The sequence below is a fragment of the Cyphomyrmex costatus genome, unplaced genomic scaffold (assembly GCF_001594065.2).
Source record: "Cyphomyrmex costatus isolate MS0001 unplaced genomic scaffold, Ccosl1.0 scaffold229, whole genome shotgun sequence".
Taxonomy (NCBI): domain Eukaryota; kingdom Metazoa; phylum Arthropoda; class Insecta; order Hymenoptera; family Formicidae; genus Cyphomyrmex; species Cyphomyrmex costatus.
The window spans coordinates 139,583-160,514 of record NW_017276357.1 but is presented as its reverse complement, the minus strand read 5'-3'; the positions used below and the strand labels follow the sequence as shown (position 1 = coordinate 160,514).

Below are 20,932 nucleotides of genomic sequence, written 5' to 3'. Positions count from 1 at the left end.
TAAGTTTGCGCCAATTAGTTGTGCGCGGTTATCATCGTAAATGTGCGATCGCAGTGAAAAATGCAACAAAGACGCGAGTACTATCTGTTGGAGGATCTAACCCGAACCCCTCGAGATCCAATTAAACAAATCGACTCGTCAGATCGTACCGCCGGGCACCACGAAGAAGAACTTGCCAGCTTAAGGAAGGCAAGATCGCTGCATGCGCTTTACGAGCGTGCTCAAGGTTTATCCGCGAGTTAATTAAACCCGAGGAATATGTGTTACGTAATTACGTACGTCGACTAGCTACTTCCGGTTTGCGGTGGAAACGCCGGCCGTCTGTTTTGTCACACATAATTGTCACGATCGATGTGGCGTGAAACGAAATTATCCAGTTCCAATGAAATTATGGTATATATATAGCGTTGAGACTCAAGCTCGTTGAAAATTATAATCGGCTTCAATTGGTTCAATCTCAGAATAACAGAGATTAAATATGTGATCGCAATTGTTTAAATTCGAGATATCTATTTTATTTATATAAGCTAATAATATTTATTTATTTATACATTTATATATACATGACACATTATTTTTATTAATATCAAGCATAATTTATGTAAATGGACAAAAAATCATAACCACCTTCCGGTTCTCAATTCCTAATTGCATAAGGATGTTCAATTACTCAATTTGCTTATACAACGCTTCGGCCGCAATATACCGTTAGTCGTTCAAAATGGGGAAAAAATAAAAAAATTTTCTAACAGCGTACCGACCTTCAAACGGGTCTCAGCCCGATGGACTTGGAAGTTGAAAGGTTTCGTGTGAAAGTCAAGGCCAGCCAGTTGCAAGTTGCACATTTTATATTTCATCTCGTACGGACGGATTATTATGATTATTATTATAGTAGTTTTACACGTGGATTTATAAGCATGTTTGGTGAAAGCGAGTCACTTTTATGAAAATTGTTCTGTCTGTTTGCCTTTCTCGGGTGAATATTAACAATTACAAACGGTTGAGCAATCGCACGAAGAGGCTGCTCTCGATACATATTAAGAGAAATGATATATAATTGTTTGTAATGATCACATAAATTATGCTTGATTGATAATTTGCAATTTCACTTTGTCATGATTTCGTTTTCTTAAAAGTACAGAATTCGTGCAGAAAAATAATTACATATTAGGAAAAATACGGATAAAAGTAACAAAAAGTAAAATGTTTAAAAGATACATGTATCATATACAATGCTTTTTGAATATCAACAAATTTTTTGTTTGAAAGTTATATGCGTTAAAATTATTATTTATATCGCGATAATAATAAGCAAATAAACTTTCGCTTGTTCGGTAAATTGTACAAAAAGGCGAAAACGTGTTTCAGAATTAATTTAGTAAATTAATACATATTTTGATACTTTCGAAACTCAAATATATGTATATATATAGTAGGAGAAAATGTTCTAGATCAAATCGTGTTCCAAATTGGACCTTTTTAATTTAAATAAATACGGTTAAGTAGATTTGCGTGCTATTTATAATGTAAAGTAATCCTTATAAGGTACCGAACATGTGACAGCAGTTTGGCAGTACTCTGTCATGACGTTCATAGAATAGACGCAAATATGTATCTTCGGCTTCCATGCGAAAATTTTTTTAAAAAAGAAAATCCGTGTAAATCCTTATTTAAAAGATGCTAATAATTTGAACAATAATTGATTTAAGATAATTAAAGAGTGTAGAATTCAAAAATATCAAGAGTTTTGTGATTACTTTTGTGGTTTATTGTAAAATTTGTTCTAATAATTCGAAAGAACTCGTGTCCAAATCGGACCTCTCTTTGGGTATCTAAATTGGATCTATACAAAAAACACTAAAAAGATGAGTAAGTCAGTTAGTCGAAGAAACAAGATTCGCCATAATTTGATTGTAGTACTGGTGATCGACTGACCAGATCTGGTCTAAAAAACACTAAATCGATAAAATATGGTATCATGTATTATCAGGCGACAGGCTCAGACTTGATGAAATTTTTTATTGATTTTAATTCTAATAATATAAACTGTATTTTTATTTTTGAGTCTTAAATTGCTCGTTTTTACTCAATACTAACAAAAATTAATTAAAATATATTTTAAAATTCTATCTAAAAGTCCATAAAAATAGAAGAGGTTTGATTTAGAACTATGAGTTCCAAATCGGACCGGAAAATGCATTTTTACATTTTCCATTATAGTTCGACATAGGTAAGAGATACGTCAAAATGGTTTGAAGCAAAAATGAAGGAAATTAAATGATCTTTCGAACGGACACCATTTGTTTTATGATCGGACTTTATTTACGCCTTATAGAGAATAAAAACTACAAATAGGTCCGATTTAAACCACTCTTACGAATTCTGTATTCTCAATATATGATGTATCTAAATTTTATAATGTTGATTTATATTTCTAGGTAAAATAAATAAATGCTTTTTTTATAAAATCTGTGTGAATATATATTTCATATGATAATATATTTATAATGTAATTTAACTGAATTAAATTTTTCGAAAGTTCGTAAATTAAAGACCCATAATTTTAAATGTTATTTTTCAAGATTATTTAATATAGAAGAAATGTATAGGTATATGTAAATTATTTGAATTAAAAGAAGAGAATTTTAGACATCGTCAAAAACGCCGCCTTGTATCTCCTTCAAATTGTTCTCGAAGACGTATAAGCTGGTACCAAAGGCCGTATTGAGACCATGAAGAGCGCCGTTTTCCAGCTTCTGAAAAGGATTCTTGGATATATCTAAAATGTAAAGACTTCCTAGATTTTTGCAAGCCCCTTTGCGAATCTCGGATATTTTATTTTCAGAAAGCCAGAGACGCCTTAACAGGTTCAAGCCTTCGTAGCTATCACCCTCTATAGTAGTCAAAGTATTGTTGTTTAAATATAGATCTCTCAGAGTTGGCAGGTTAAAGGCACCACGCATTATGTTAGAAATTCTATTTCCGGTCAAGGATAAGGTGGATGCCGGAGTTCGAACAAAATTGCCCTCCTCGAGAATATTGATCTCATTGTAATCGAGATATAGGGAGTCCACGGATTGCGCTAGATCGGTAAACGTGATCTTGGAGATCTTATTATTAGCGAGGTTCAACTGCCTCAGATCAGTTAACTCAGTAAAAATGCCCTTCTCGAGATCACGTATAGAATTATGGCGAAGATCAAGCATCTGCAGCGTTGTCAAGCCTCTGAAAGCTTTTGGTTCAATTGTCTTTATATTATTCCCCGTCAATGTTAACGTTAACAAGAACTTTAAACCTTGGAAGACGTCGTTCTGCAATGTTTCGATTTTGTTATCATCGAGACATAAGTAGTTCAAACGAAAGAACTTTGAGAACACGCCATCGGGGATAGAGATTATGTGATTTCCGTTCGCAAGAAACACGGTCATGGCTTCCGGCAGACTGGAGACAAAATTCAGACTCTCCAGTTGATTACCAGAGAGATACAATTCATATAGATCCGTCTTGGCAAACGCGCCGTCTTCGATCTCTTCGATCAAATTGTTTCTCAAGTTAAGTACATTCAAGTGATCGTTCTCGATCACCTGATTCCAGATCCTACGTATTTTATTCCCTTGGAAGTTTACATATGTCAGACTCGACGGCAGATTATTCAGCGTCTCTTTTGTGATCTCGGCGATTTCATTGTTCGACAGATCCAACGAGACGATCGGCAGAGATTGTAATCGATACCAATCTTCCTGGAAACCTTTGATACCCAGCTCTATGAGATTCACTTGCATCGAGGTATCAACTGGCACCTCGACACATCCATCAACAAGTTCTTCGTCTTTCAGAAGAATTTCCAATGATGTCACGATGCCATCAGACTTACAAATTTTCAGTCGAGTATTCTCACTAACAGTTTGGATGATCTTTCGATCTTGTGATTCAGTGGCTACCTCAGTTTTATTGATTTTCTGCTCCTTTACAGGATTTTCCTGATTTTGCATTGTTGCCAGTCGCTTTATCTCTTCGGTGTCTTTAAGGAAAGAATTAGCGAATACGCCTGTGCTGATGCTCCAAAGAATATTTCCATCAGTGAGAATTTTGACGGATTTAGTGAGACCAAACAGGTGACCCCTTCCGAAATGTCTGATAGGATTGCGAGATATATCCAACAACTGCAGATTCTCCAAGCCGACAAAAAGATTTCGGACATTTGATATTTGATTATCCGACAATGATAAGCTCTTCAATTTTGTTAGATTAGAGAAGACGAAATCCGGTAGAGAAGTCAACGAATTGTTGGTAAGTATTAGAGACTCCAAATCAAGTACATTATCAAAGGCATTTTTCTCCAACGCGCTAAGACCAGGAAGGCCTGATAAATTCAATTCCGTATAGTCAAAATTTTTAACAAATTGAACATCTTTCAGAGTACCGTTTTCGATGTTCACGATCAAATTCTTTGAAGTCTCATTGATTTTTCCAACTTCTACAGGTATACTTGCCGCTAGAGGTAGCAAACATATGATGAGGAACAGCATCGTCATTTCCTAGAAACAACTAACAATTTTCTTTTTTTTACAAACTGAAAATTCTCACATTTCTATATCTATACATCAATTATTAGATTGTATCTATACTGCCAATAATTCATAATCAATAATAACTGAACGAAACTATTGAAAATAATGTATAATATGTGTGTCGTTAATATTAATCATTTCATAGAGTAGGTATCATATATTGCGTACAAATTAAGAGAGATAAATAATTCAAGTCCCGCCTGTATAATTTTGTCATTTTTATAAATCTTTTTTTATTTCCTTCAAAACATATGGAAGCTGTACGGTAATTAAAAAGTATATAGTCGTTAAATATACGTATATTAGATTTAATCTTATCTCTATACCAGTTAATCACGATAATATGTGAGAAACTTCAAGACGTTGATTAGGACTGATAGCCTAAGAAAATTCTATAGTATAGTAGATGTATCAAATCCCACGCTTCGGGGCTATTTTGCGACATTCCTTGTGATAGACAGTTCTCACGTAAATAATCATAATTACAACGATTATGATGAACGATGCTTTAGATTATTCTTCAAAACTTATGTCAGATGTTATAAAAACTGGTTACTTGACTCAAACTCGGGATGCATAAATTACATAATTTGTGATATTTTCCGATAATTTTCGAAAGCGTATACGCAATTCAATGGTATTATTATAATAAACAATTCTCTCGACAATACCTACTAATAATACTTCGCGAAAACGTTACAAATTTAAAATTCAAGTTACAAGGTACAAAGAATTAAAACGAGAACTATTTTTTTCAAGATCTATTTTAAGTACAAGATTACAATCTAAAATGACCTCTATATAAAATGCGTATTTTCCTTTTTGCTCTTTAAACAGTCTCCGTTGTTCTTTTTGTGGTTAATGCATCATGGAAACTTCAGTTAACGTGAATCACGTCGTTACAGAACATTCACGTAAGAACATGTTCCACTTACCGATCAATCGGCTAAACCACAGAAAGCCACGGAAGTTGCGCTGAAGAATCCTCCTGCCTTCGGACATAGACAGACAAAGACTGCCTGCGTTTCTATTCCTGGCGGATAACGCGTGTAGGCAAGATTCCACAGAACGAGGTAATCACGAAAACAGGTCTTGCAAGCCTTTATTTATAGTCGAATCTCGTGCGTGTGCAGACTTTTAGAGCATATGTAAAAGAGATACGCCTACGTTCGAACATAGACGATCTCATATCGTAAAAGGAGGATGGTTCATGACGATTTGTCAATACTCGAATTCTATAGGCCTCCCTACACGGTCAGTAATACTGACTCAGTCAGTATTACTGATCAGTATTACTGACAGTATGCATTAGTTTTTACAATCTTATACGATCAGCTATTATTGATAATATTTCACTTCGATTTAATGTATATTATTATCTATGGCGACATGGATCTTAAGGAAAAAGCATGTATTTAAATCCAAATCATCGTCAGTATTCTACGTCAACCCATTAATATTATAACCACACACAATCAATAATATTGTCAATATTCGTTGATACTGACAGTATTACTGACCATGTACAGAGGCTTTATGACGTAATCCACTGTTAAAAGTCGAAGAAGATAGTAGCACGAGCCATGTAACCTTTCTCGAATTAAATCACTTTTTCACGCATCAATCGACGTTCTGGAAGAACTAGAATTCGGTTTTACAAACAGCTACTGTTGGCACGCGATCAAGCATTCTTTTTTTCTATTTTTATTAATCATCTGTCTCTTTGTTTTTTTTTTAACAAATCGCCAACATCCTGGAATATTTATTTTTACATCATGAACCAAGAGCGATGTGCTACGTTATTCGAGTCAATATTATGACATCTACAAGACGTTAATTCTTTTTTGTGTTAAAGTATTTAGATGAACAATTTAACATAAAAATAAAGTTTGAATTAAGCATTAATTAAATTTACTACTCTATAATTTTGACTGTTTCATTTAATGTTTTATATATGACTCTTTATATTTTAATTTTACATCAGAAAGGATTTGCTGATTATATTTATTAGTACGTCAATAGTGAATATATTACATATGTAAAATTGCAGCAAATAACAATAATAATGATGTCAAGATCGATAAACATTTCCGGTAGGATACGCGATAATGCATTGAATATACGATCTTAAAATAAAAAATTTAATAAAGCATGATCGATCGCTAGGTCGTAACTGACAAAGGAATCAACAAATTGTTTTAAATCTCGATTTAAAAACTATAAAAAAATGTAATGATTTGATGATTAATATATTTATCTTGAATCCAATTAAAATAATTTTATATAATTATATGGTTCGAATTCTTTAAATCCGACTTTGCGTTCCCTTCATATTTTTATCTTTTTAATAATAATATATTTATGAAAGTACAGGATTTAAAATCATAAGATTGTAAAGGATTATAAAATATTGAAATGTACTGTTGCGTGCGCATTTAAGACGCGTAACTAATATTTCCTCTGCAAATACATATATTAGATAATATTATATATATGTAATATTTTATATTTATTTAACTCTATATGCACACATTTTCCTCTATAAACACGCGTATATGACATTCCTCTTAAGATGAATGAAGTTCCCGTGCACAGATTGCCACATATCACGTGAGAGATTTAATTTCCAGAGGAAGCATTCTTGGAAATACATATATCGACTCGTATATAATGATAAAGGAGGCTTCTGTGCCATTCGATGGACCAAATACCATTAAACTGGCTACTGCCTGATCCGGTATTTCACGTGGACACACATCGAGAACTCGACTTCACGACCGGTTTGATCTTTCACACATCGCGTTTCCCATGTCATAAAGCGTTCTCGCATGAGATAAATTTTACTTGCTTAGCCGAACGCGAAGCTCCGCGCCGCTAATTTCTAATGTTCGTGATCAGAGAGACGAGAGCTAGGGTCTTTTGCCTCTCGCGCGGAAGAACCAGCCGCCAGGAGGTCGTCGTACTTCCGGAAACAAGCTTGCACCTTCCGCTGTGAGAACCACTGGATTCGTCGGATCATGATTATTACGTGGGTATAAGAGCGCGGCCATTCGTATACAAGCACGCGGAGCGAGGCGCGGCGGGTTCGTACTTCTAGCTCTCACGGTTCCATTCACAAAAAACCAGTCGGCCGATACGACTCACGTGCGTTTAGTTAATTAAGTTTGTTACACACGTATATACGCATCGACAGTGTCGAAGGTTCAGAGGATATCTCGAACCGCACTCTCTGAGCGATCACACATTACACTTCCTTCCTGTATGCCATTATAAATACTTCAAACTGCCTTCTCTATATAGTAAAAATACTCGTTTCCGAAATTGGAATACAGCCTTGAACTTGTCTTTGCGGGGAATAAAAGCGCTACTATATCATTTCAGGTTTAAAAAAATCAAATAATAATTAATGTTTGACATAAGATCTACTTATATACCGTATTCTATCAAACCTTATAGCATTAGAGCGTATATATTATAACGGATATAAGAAGAGAAAATTTTTCAATGCCGCAGTTTCAGGCACTGATTATCTAGCGCATAATTGCATCAGGATATTATTTCCAATTTATTCCTATAAGAAAAAACATGACTTTTAATTTTTGGAATTAATATTTCACGGATCACGAAACATAAAGGTGTCAGCGTATTCTCACACAAATTGCGTCAAGTGCTAATTAACTACATGTAAATTTATGTTAAACCTTGCGCTTCAAGCTGAATAAATTAAGTATATAAATGTATAAAAATTCCCCATAATTTTCTTTATTAATATTAACAGAATAATATGGATGATAAAGGGGATAGGAAGAATTTTTCCCGTCATGGAATAATAATTATTTTGATACAATGTGTGTTGTGTCAAATAATTAGTAACTTTATTAATTTCGACCGTGCCTCGATAAGATACATAAGTGTTAGAATTAATAATTAAACTAGTAACATAAATTTTCACAATTTTACATTACATAGCATTTTCATGTGATGAAATCGTTCTTGTTTGTTTCTGTAATAATTTTGCAATAACATGTAAGTCATGCAATACATTGAGCAATAAAATTTTTATTCGGAAGGTAGTATTATATCTATAAAAATAAAATGAATTCATGATTTGAAAAAAATGCAATAATTACTGTATTTTTTTTCAAATCATGAGTATATTTTTTTACTCGAGTCAAACATACAAAGGTGTGATGAGTTAATCTTCTCTTTCTCTCGATTGTTTATCTCAAAAGTTGAAAATTGTAAGGTTGCGTACAACACTTCCCAACAAACAATTATCGGTCGAACAATTATGCACAAGGCGCCAAGTCATAATTGAATTGTACGCAATAGCGTATAATTGAACCAAAGTAATAATATCATACATGCGAATGCCGGCCTTGCATTGTTACTTAGATGTGCGGCGATGTAAAAGAACAGCTATTGTTTCGAAGATTTCTTTGATTGCAATCTCATTTGATATTGATGCAGCCATGCTAATCGCTTTTGAATACGAAATTCTATGTGAGTTTCTAAATGTTTTAACTATCTTCCTCCTATTGTAACATATTGAAAACGGGAAATAAAGTGAAAGCTCAAATTATTGAAAGTATAAAAGTATGAGTATTGCCGATTGAGTTTTTTGTATAAATTTTTAGATACAAATCTTCACGTTTTAAATAGAAATAAGAATAATAAGATGCATGCTGAACATTGCTTCCGCCTTTCTTAATTTTTACATGAATTAGTATCTTGTGTAAAACAGTTAATATCTTCTAATAATATCAATGCATAATACAACAAATTATCATAAATAATTAATTTAAAAACTCATTTAATGTTTATATAATGGATAGTACATACCATATGAACAAAAAACGTTAGTGAACATACATACTATATGTAGGTTAAAAGCTCAACCGTTTCGAAGATATAAATAATTTTGTATGTTAGTATTATAACTGACATTGTTATTTCTATGTATCGTATATGACGAAAAACAAAAAGAAATTGAGATACATAAGTGGAACTGGTAGCATATTTGGAAAAATTATATGTTTAATAAGGTGATCTCCCGCCGTACGTCGTTGTCGGCTGTCCCTAGTCGTTTGTCGTATGCTGTATGTCACATATGAATACGATTAGCTATTTTACAATTGAGTCGTTGCTCGTTGATCGAAGTCGGAACAAGTATAAAGAATGAATACGTTAAGTATATATTCACAAATTTATTATTAATTTGGACGTAAATAATGAAAATAAGATATATTACTTTTAAAGAAACATAAAAAGAAAAATACAAGACGATGGTGGGTAAAATCCAGGGATGGGAAGTAACTCGTTACTTGTAACGAAGTTACAGTTAGAGTTACTTTTTTTTCAGTAACTGTAACTTAACTTCGTAACTTTTTTCCATCTGTAACTATAACTTAACTTAGTAACTAGTAACTAATTTAATAGTTACTTTTATAGTTACTTTATATATATTGTGGGTGTATTCCGTTTTTATGTAAACTAGTCTTTTTTTAATTGTCCTAATTACTCTGATGACCCTGATGTGTATCATTCTTGTTTTAATATTAGGTGAAAAAGAAGGGTAAAACGTTTACACGAAGGCAGTTGGGTAACGTTTCTGAATGCAGCCCTAGTATCGATGCTACTAGTGAAAATTCTAATGAAAAAGTGTAACTTAAAAGAAACTAAAGTTATTTCTTCAGTAACTGTAACGAATTACTTTTCAGAGTCAATAACTTATAACGGTAATTAATTACTTTTTGAAAGAAAAAACTGTAACTGTATAATTAATTACTTTTACAAAGTAACTTTCCCATCCCTAATAAGACCTTATATTACCACAAATATGAGACAGAATCTTGGTGCTCATCACGCATTATTTATATACTTTCAAATGAGTGATCATGAACCAATAAGTATTTCATCTACATTCAGTGATTCCATAATATAATATAAATATATCCATATATATATCCGTATGTATAAAAATATCTGTTTATCCATACATAAATGTATCCGAAGGTTATGTTTTATCTAATCGTAATCAGTCGTAGTCGGAAAAGATGGGAGTTAATTATTTTCTATTCTGACAACGACAGCCAACTCGCGACTCAACTTCAGTTGAGAGCCAACAAATCAGTACATATGTGTATGATGCCCGATTCCGACATATGACTGATTGTACAACGAGCCTTATGAAACGCGTATGAAAATTAAATCAGAGCATTCAGAACGTGGTTTGTAAACATTTTACGTTCTCAGGCAAATCTTCACGTCGCGTACATAGAAATCAATAAGTCAGTAATGAAGCTAACATACAAAATTAAGTATCATATGCATATCTTAAAAACGGTTGAGTTTCTGACTTATGTTCACTACGGCTTTTTTATTTGCCAGTATGGTGTATACTATGTACAATATAAATGTTTAATGGTTTTTTAACATTCTGTAATTAATAAAGAATTATCTTTAAAGCAAGATATGTATGATGTTATATTAATTGTTATAACTTTGTGCAGTTTCAAAATCATTAAATTCTTTCCTACCTTATATATTTTTAGATATTGACTATTTCGTAATATTGAATATATTTATCGCGCTATGCAACGCGTTTATTGTTAAAATATTGAAAATAAAGAAATAGACTACTTATGTTTTCGTGCGGAAACATGCATTATAACCTCTTGGAGTTGAGAGGGGGGGGGGAGAGAGAGAGAGAGAGAGAGAGAGAGAGAGAGCAAATATTGCGAAACAAATTACATCTTTCACATTCTACATGCTCGTGTATCTGTGACGTTCGTATATCTTCGATTCTAAAGTAATATAAAGTATTATAAAGTAATGATTTTACTTCCATTTTTAAGATTTTGATTATTATTTCTGTAGAATTTTTAAATATTTTCAGCATACTTTTTCTTTTGATAAGACTTTTTTTAAATTCTTTCAGTTCGAGTTTGATTTACCGAAAAAAAATCCGTGTTTTTCTGAAATAGATCCTTGTTTCTTAAAGTTATTTATTGATCAATAATCAGGGTAATTCGATGTACATTAGCATTTTATGAAGCTGTCGATTACTAAATTATTAGAATGTAATGTGTTACTTTTATGAGAATTTCTATCCGATATGGCTAATAAATGCGGTACTAAATCATTACTCGGAAGAGTGCGTGTCTTATTAAATGTAGCTAATGCGCGTGATATATGTGTACCAATAGGAAACTCATTTTATTGACTAGTTTATAAAACTGTTATGATAAATTTGACCGCGACCATCTGGAAGCCTGCGCCGTTGCACTTAAATTTCTTCCGCTTTGGAATATCATTACCTCAAAATTATTCCTGCATTACATTATGTCTTCATACTTGGCACATACTTAATAAACATTAGCTGTTAGTAGCAAATAAATTTTTGCATATAGGAAAACGTTTAATAATAATTATTGGTTAATTAATGTTTCTTGTGGTTCTCAAAATATCTCATTTAGATCGCTAAGGATAAATACTCGTGATTAATATTTAGAATCTATTTAAAATTTAAATCTAAATTAATATTTATAACTTCGTCGAGTTTTATTATGCAACTGTTGACTGTGTCATCAAAAATCAGAAATGTGTAGTTTTATGTTCTCTTTACAAAATTATATTTATTTTTGCACAATTTTAATTTATCCATTAAATTAATTATTCCGTTCACGAATTTAAATGGATTTGAAAGATCTCTATATTACATATTGTATATTTGAAAAAAAATGTTGCAAGACATTTTATTTCAAATTTTTTGTATAAAGTGAAATATATATATAGTGAAAAAACAGGAAAAATAAGGTAAAAAGTTATACGTGCGTTGTCTGGTTTCACAAACGGTTTTAACTATAATTTAAACTAAAAAATTGTATTCTAAAATAATTTCTTATCTTCATCACATATATCTTGTGCAATCTCTTATATATAAGAACAAATATATTTAAATATGGTGTATTGTTCAAATTCGAGCTTTGGGTGTAACATGTTATATATCTCGTATATATGTATAATATTAATTTAAAATTAGGTGATCGGACTTTTTTGCGAGTGTTCTCTCTTCAAAACACGAATGTGTGATATATATACATACATTCGTGTTTCGAAGAGAGAACACTCGCAAAAAAGTCCAATCACCTAATTTTATACTCGAAACGAGCGCTTCTCCCCTTCACCTGATGCTTCACGCTCGACGTGTAGTGGAAACGGCCCCGGAATAAGGGGTCCGGGTAGGATGGCACGGCGAATGTGGAGTAGAATCGCGGCATTACGTGCCACCAAGTAACGGAGCGCGGACGCGGAATAGAGCGTATCGTGTGTCGTCTCCGTATTTCGCGTCCACGCGGGGTACCGAGGCACCGAAACGACGAAGAAGAGCGGCAGTCGCGTGTCGACCAGCAAACAGGTCGGTACAGATCGAGCGAGCAGATGCCTCTCATCCTTCTGCATCTTCCCACGAACGCGATTACACGTTCGTCACGAGACTGATGACTGAAAAGATCCACGGTGACGATCGCCGCACATACGTTGCGACATCCGAAACCTGTACGAATCTTCGATCCGAGTCCGCCGTCGATTCCAATGAAATTACATTGGTCACGATGTCGTATAAATAAGTTACTCAGCGACGCGCTAAACAAGACCGGATCGACTCGCCGAGGATGTTGACCTGGTAGCGGGTGTTGATCGACGGGAAAATCTCGTTCGCTTGCGGGAATCCATCGGCTGACGTTTGCAGCTGACGAGCGTTCGACATCGATAAACGCTTCTTCGATCGTTGTCGCCGTTATCCTCATTGTCATTCAGCAGTGATTCAGTGAATGGACTTTATGAGTGACCATTGTCGGAGCTCGGCAGCGTTCGCCGAAAGACACAAGTGCCCGATGATGACAAATCGTTCTCCAATAATGGATCGCACGTGACCGCCGCAGTCTCGTAGGATAGCGTTTGATTGCCGCCAAGAAGAAGTGTAGAAAAGGAGATTTCAAAAGGAGTGGCAGGATGCCGAAGGAGAACATGTGGCGGCAAAGGAGAGTACCCGTTCCCAAGAGGTAAGGAGGCTATCTCGGGACGCGATTAACTGCGGCGTTAAAGGCGCCTAATTACGCGCGTACGATTAACATCTTCTACGATGTCATCAATATTTATCTGCAACGCATAGAGCATGAGAGTGCACGTAAGGATACCGTATCATCAGATTTCTTGCCGGCGTATATAACCAGCCGCGGTATTTAACCGTTAAATATACTGTGGTGACTCAATTTAGCTAGCGATCATCTGCTCGCTGAATGAGGCCTTTCCGTGTGTGATTTCAGTTTGTTAATAAAACAATTTAAAATAGATGTGCAAATATTATACACATACAATTATTTAAAATAAATAACAGAACATAAAGTGTATATTTTATCTCCTTCTCTATTTTCTAATTCATTAAAAAAAACATGAGTTTTTAACAACTCTTGTAATTTTGTGGGCAATATTAACATACTTCAAAATTACATATTTGACGAAATAGAGAGAAAGAGAGAGAAGAGAAAAAGAAAAAGAGTTTAAAGAAATATTATTATTTATTTTTAAAATCGTTCCTTTTTCTGAAAAGGTAGGATTTACACCGTTAACACCATTAACGAATAAAATAGAGAAGAAAATAAAAATAGAAAATAAGAATAAAATAAATCTCAGACAGTAGGTGTTGTGTAATACTAATCTTTCAGAAAATAACAAGTAAATTTCGAATATGCATCGATTGTATAATTTATGCATCGCTGGATTGCATGTAAAATTTAAAAGAATAAGTACAATGGATATAAGTTAGAAAGTGAACGGTTAATTTTACAAATCGCATTTAGGTATATATGATAAAGACGTCACGTTTTTATATTCTTCTTTAATTATGAAATATAATTACATTGTTAGTATTAGATTATGTATATCTATATATATATATTCGCCTAATAAATGCATTACTCTTACTTACATTAGTTTAGTGCAATGCAATAATGTATTTCACTATCGTAATTTTAACGTAAGTTTATAATTGATGCTTTTATCTTTAGATATTATACGAGGCATAAATTTTCAGACATTCTCTTATTAACATGATGAATCTTACATAAAGCGATTTGAAATATATTTCTCTTCGAAAAATATAAAAAATATTATTTAAAAAAAAAATCTATTTTGTATCGGATAACTTTCTAATAATGGACTATTCTAAATAACTTACACTACATGTCACAGAAAATTTAAGAAAGTGAATGGACAGCAAGAGATATACTTTATTTCAATATATTCAGATGTTCTTTTATCAGTCATATGTAAATGTAAGTTTACGACACGAGATGCAATGGACGTCACGGCATGAGTGACTTTAGATTTCCTATTTTACCTCATGAATATATCATTACTTTTCCTATTTTATCTCATGAATATATCATTACTTTTTTTTAAAGAAATACGTATAAAGTTAGCGGCAAGAAAAATATATCGCCAAACATCGTATTCAGACATTGGGATCAGGGTCGAGCTAACGAGTTAAAGGTCTCGCGACCAACAAGACTCTTTCAATGAGAGTTAGGCATGTGACAAATCGATTTATCATGACAAAATAATGCGAACCACTCGAGAAAATCGTGAATGGTCGATTCCCGGTTGCTCCATGTCGTATGCAAATGTATGGTTTATCATAACCTGTGATTTCTTCCTGCGATTGACCTCCTCAAGCTTGAAGCGCGCGTAAAGTCATAAGTTATAAACGAACGTTGGTGGTCTACATTGTAGAATGCGGTAAATAGGACTCCTTCCTACAGACAGATCTAAAGATGACACTTTGCGCATCCTCTACTTTCAATAATATGTATTATAAGTTTTGTATTTATAATTGTATATAAATTAAATGTCAAATTTATAATTATATCTACATTAGATGCTATAAATTAAAAATAAACACATAGAAAACAAATATATAATTTGAGATTAATTGAGAAACAAAATTGCATTATCTGTTTATAGAGAATTTTATAAATAATTTATAATATTGATTATAGGATTGTTTATCACAGATTACATAATTTGTTGATCTTTTAACAAAATATCTATATGAGTTATTTTCACAAAAAAGAAATTGACTAAAGAAAAATATTCAACTTTAATAAACGTTAGACAATTCCTTATCTTTTAGTTACAAATAAATTTTTGTTTAGAGTGTCGTTGATGAATCGTGACCTTTTTTAAAGTTAACGATGAAAGAAGTTGTTTATGCATTATAAATTTTGCAGTTTACACTTATAAGAATTATGCAATGCGATAAACATCGTTTCGCATCTTTCATTTATCTCGTGTTAATACAGTTGATAATTATGAATTCTGTTACTTGAATGATGAACCATCGTGACGTTTGCAAGAATGCAGGTTCATTTGTCTCGTTTCTGCAGCTCGTCCCGCGTGATGAATTTTGCTGCTCGAGCGAGAAAACCGCGTGTATTCGCGATAATGAATCTCCATCATCTATAAATAAAAATTGTGAGATCCGTTGCGTAAATGAGGCGAGCAACAGGCATCGAAGAGCGGGATGCGAGACTGCAGGGAGATGTCATTGCCGTAAAGTAGAGTAAGGGTTCCTGTGGATGGCTTCGCGTATCAGAACTATCATTATCGCGGCTACTTCTCTCGCCACGTGGAATCCCGTCTGCTCGCACTTCCGACTTCTCCATGACGATATCAAGTGTTGGCCGCGAATACACTTGAGTGGATACAACGCAATTAAGAGTGACTACGATAATGCGCGTTAAGTGGCCGTATAGAAGATTGCCTACCATTCGAGAGTATTTCCATTATAGAGAAACAACAATCTCTCCCATATCAACAGATAGATAACCAGCTGTACGTCAAGCATATAAAATCTGATTCAATAAAGTATGCGCAATGTCAGAGGACATGTCTGCTTCAGTGTGTAAAAAGTTGCAAATTAACATGGGTTGGACGCGTATAATTTCTTACCTGCAGTTAACTTTGAATATATGTATACATATGTGATGCAGATGCGTTTTTCACCGCACCGAGAAAATCTGTATTTCAAAGATGTTATAGTGGTTGATCGGGGGACATCCGGCACAATTTTACCAACAAAAGCACCGAAGAACTCGTTCAACTGGATTGAGATAACGCGTTGTGCTCCGTAAATGAAAAATATAATTGAAAACGCAGATGTTAATTGAACGATTCCGCGCGTATGGTTTAACTGTTTCTACGACATTAAATACTGCAATGTATAGTAATAATGATAAAAAAAAAAAGAATACGTGACAAAATTTTATATCTATATACAAAATAATCTATTACACATTGAATGAACGTATACCGACAATTTATGAAGTACATTTCGCGGAGCTTTATTGGAATACGGCTTCGGCTATAGCGACGGCAATAATTTATCATATACGCGCGCTCGTTAAAGTCAATTGTGGTCGTTGTATTGCAACGAGCAGCATTGTCGGAAGGTGCATCGACCGCGATCAAAAGTTGCATTGCAATTTCAGCACGAATCTTCGCACTGCCTCGCGGCTTTGTTGCATCTGCCAACGTTACCACGATCCATTACGAAAGATTAAAACAAAACGGCAGGATTATCCCTATCCCATAATCGTAAATATTTTCTATGTTAGGTATATCAAAATGTAAGATCAAGTCTGAGAAACACATATTTAACAATAGGATCAATTTGCACGCGTCTGAATACTTCAGACACGTTTTATTTACTCTTTTCTGGATGCTAGAATAAATAATTTGACGAGGGTAACGATCGTTTCCCGCAATTATATATTTATAATAATATCATGCAAAACAATGTAATAAAATTGTAATATGAACGGTACATCTACCAATAGAGAAAAATTGCTTTCCTTTTTTTTTTGTTACTATTTTCCTATTAGGAAATTAGAAGATTATCGTAGCGCGCGCGCGTGCAACACACAGAGTTTATCGCTTGCTTATCACCTCGTTTATTACCTTTCTCGATAACATATATGTATATAAGATATTTAAAAGATGTCTTATACAACATATACGATACATATATTATCTAGGACATAATTTTGCAATTTTAAAATTAGGTCGCGATAGTATCAGACGATCTGACCCGTAAACCTCTTTAACCAACGGCACGTAGGTACTTGCGCGTTGGAATAGAAATTCCTAACGCCTGAACATTCTTGCCATCGGTTCTCGATGGTACATTTTGCGAATCGAATACCTACACGCGATGTTCTCACTGTGTAGAGGACAATTGAATTTCCTGATACTCGTTCACCATTTTATGTATATACGAGGTGTATGTACATACACGGTGCTCCTTTATATACCCCGTTACGGTATACATACATATATGTATAAATGCGTTCCTAAGAGCTTACGGTTCCCTTCTCTCCGTGTGTCGTTGACACTGTGTCCGCCAGAACGATACCGTTCGTTTCTCGCTTTTCCCTCGAGTAGATCTGCTTACGTTTCGCCGATAAGCCCGGAAGAGCCTCGATGGAATACTGGAGAACGACCTTGTATATCCTCGAGGAAACTAGCGGCATCAGCGCGACGGATTATAGCGAAAGATAGTGATTTGCGCATATACATACATATTGCTGGAATCAAATTGTAGATAATTTGAAAAATTATAGATATTCTCGTAACCCACACGTGAAAAATACTAGTACATGAATCATTTCTCATTTTGTTTTTCAAGAGAAGTACTTTAGAATAAAGAGTTAATATAAAGAATTTAATGCAGAGAAACTTAATACATATTGAAATTCCTATTTTAATTTAAAAGTTTTGTATGCATGATTTTTAAAAATACGAATAATGAGAAACATAATATTATTCTTGTATTTTTTGTAATGTTGTAACATTGCCATACTTAATATCAACGCTCAATTTAAAAAAATAATAATTGATTCTATACTATACATATAACGTTTAATGTTTTTATCAAATTAATACAAATTTATATAAATTTTTTAACTTCTTCCGTCTTTCTTCTGTAAAAATACCTCGTTCTCTCTCCCTCTCTTTCTTCATAAAAATATTTTAATCTTGTCAAATTGCAACAACATCAATTGCCATTGCATTTTAATGCAGTGGACGAAAATCTTTGCATCGCATTTGTTTCGGAAGAATTTCGTGGGAAGGGCTTTTCCCACGAAATATTCAGCATCTTGCGCGGTTAATGTTTAGAATTTTCTAATGAGGCGTTAGTAGACCGTAAAACCATAAATTCTTCTTGTGCTTAATGAAAATATCGTTTAAACCTTGAAAACTAATATCCATAATAGATATATATATAGAATGTATATAAAATAAGGAAAAAAGAACCAAATAAGTTTTGTAAATTTATAAATCTGATTTAACCACACTATTATATATGTAGCTGACATACATGTACTACATGTACTTTATATATATATGTATATATTGCTTAGAATGAGTGTAGAAAAAAATACACTCATCTCTTATCAAGTAAAGGATATTTATAGGTTTTAGTTAAGTCAAATATACATATATCAATAACCTTCTGTAGCATTTGTAAATTTTATTCGACTTCTAACTGTAATGAAGTGTTTGTAGGACATGAAAAAAATCGCACGAGAACAGAAAACAGAGACACATAATGATAGAGTAATTAAATCACGTATAATATCTCTATTTAAGAAATTGAAGGAACATTGACGAATGTGACGTGAATAATACGAAATTATCAAGACGTATAATTATATAATTAAAAATAAATTTATATAATTTATTTCTGGTCTTAGAAGAAGTTTTTATACGTAATAATAATCTTTCTCAAGAAACTAGGTTATATGTAGTTATTTTAATACCAACTTTTTAAATTCAGAAATTACAAATATTTGTGTTTTCTGAATCATTCGATTCCCACGCGCTAATAATAAAATTATGTGACTGTTCAATGGCAGTACAATTACTTCTCAAGTTGCGATTATTCGTGAAATTAAATTATAATGAAATATAGAAGTAGAACATTAACATTAAAAGTGTTAGTTAATGTAATTTCAAATGTAATCAATGTAAAATTCTATCTATTATTTGACACAAAGTATACAAGATTGACATGAAAGTAATGAAAATAAATCTCTCTCTTTCTCTCTCTCTCTTTCGTGATTATAATCTCAACTTAATAATTATTAACTAATTTTAATAATAATTAAAAGTATGTTATATATTTTAACGAATTTGTTTGTTCGTAAACCCTTGTCTCTCTTTATTATTAGTTTAAAGTATGTTTATAACTTTTTATAAACATATTAATTTTAGTATGTTTATAAAAAAAATATATTTTCTTATTCATACATTGAAGTAATAAAAATCTTCCTAGAAATAGTCAATTCCCCATGAACGACATAGATGTACCTATATAAAATAAGAATTAGAAAATATATAGGGATTAGATTGTCTGCACACGCAACTGTCATTGCGGTGTAGATAATTACAGCGCATCTGTATCAAATTACAGAATAGGCAACGTATTCGAAGTCGAAGTTGTATGTAGGACGATTCCATGGAATTCTTAAGGCTGTCGCGTGAGATCAGACATTAGACTTGGATCAGAGATTATATAGCGATACATTTGCGGATACATAGGAAAAAGATGTTGAGACAATTAGAACAAATTTCATTTCAGCATTGCTCTTTAATCGTAACTCCCGATGTGATTCTTCCAGATTGATCGCTGACGAACGACGTAAAGAAAGGCAATTTTTTTTTCATTTGTACGTCTTCTTTGTCAGGTCGAGGATTACCAGTGAGCTCGATAATAAAGGCATCTTGCGACTTACTATGCATTGCATCGCGCAATCTTGGTACTTATAATCGTGGAAAGAATCGATTACAATGGTCTCGCGTGCGCCTCCTGTATGGCGTTAATGCAATGTTTATTGCATTATTTATGATATACCGTACGAATAACAACTGCAAGATGATTCGCGATGCCGTTGCTATTGCTCGTGTGTGTTACACACAGCTCGTTAAACGGAAGGGCTCCAGGGCAACAATATACTGAAAAAGGCCTTAAGGCTAATAACGTGTTACAGTACTTTCCTTCACAGTCTTTTACGTTTTGCAATTAATTAGTAATGCTTTTACACAACAAGATCCAAGATCTCTCATGAAAGAACTTACATTTCTCAAACAGTCAAAAATTACTATTTTCATAAAGATAAGTCTTCGTTTTCAAACAGATCTGCCAGGTATATGAAAAGTAAGAATTCTCCATGACTCTTCCTTATACACATATATATATATATATATATATATATACATATATAATTTAGCATATCATC

At 33.2% G+C, this 20,932-nt stretch overlaps 2 protein-coding genes across 2 annotated transcripts in view; one reads left to right on the top strand and one right to left on the bottom strand.

The window, feature by feature from the left end:
- Nucleotides 1–2,585: 2,585 nt before the first annotated feature.
- LOC108773946 (slit homolog 1 protein) lies at nucleotides 2,586–5,569 on the bottom strand. The gene is made up of 2 exons (XM_018539934.1): nucleotides 5,507–5,569; nucleotides 2,586–4,548 (listed from the first exon to the last, which is right to left on the bottom strand). The coding sequence occupies exon 2, from the start codon at nucleotides 4,533–4,535 to the stop codon at nucleotides 2,646–2,648; it is 1,890 nt and encodes a 629-aa protein (XP_018395436.1). The 5' UTR covers nucleotides 4,536–4,548; nucleotides 5,507–5,569; the 3' UTR covers nucleotides 2,586–2,645.
- Nucleotides 5,570–13,364: 7,795 nt separating this feature from the next.
- pip (heparan sulfate 2-O-sulfotransferase pipe) overlaps nucleotides 13,365–20,932 on the top strand; it is a 37,753-nt gene continuing 30,185 nt past the window's right edge. Inside the window, exon 1 of the mRNA XM_018539935.1 lies at nucleotides 13,365–13,636. Within this exon, the coding sequence (XP_018395437.1) occupies nucleotides 13,587–13,636 (50 nt within the window). The 5' untranslated portion in view covers nucleotides 13,365–13,586. The remainder of the gene's footprint in view (nucleotides 13,637–20,932) is intronic.

What these genes read in the sequence shown, in the direction of transcription:
- LOC108773946 (XM_018539934.1), bottom strand. Translation starts at nt 4,535, where the DNA reads ATGACGATGCTGTTCCTCATCATATGTTTGCTACCTCTAGCGGCAAGT.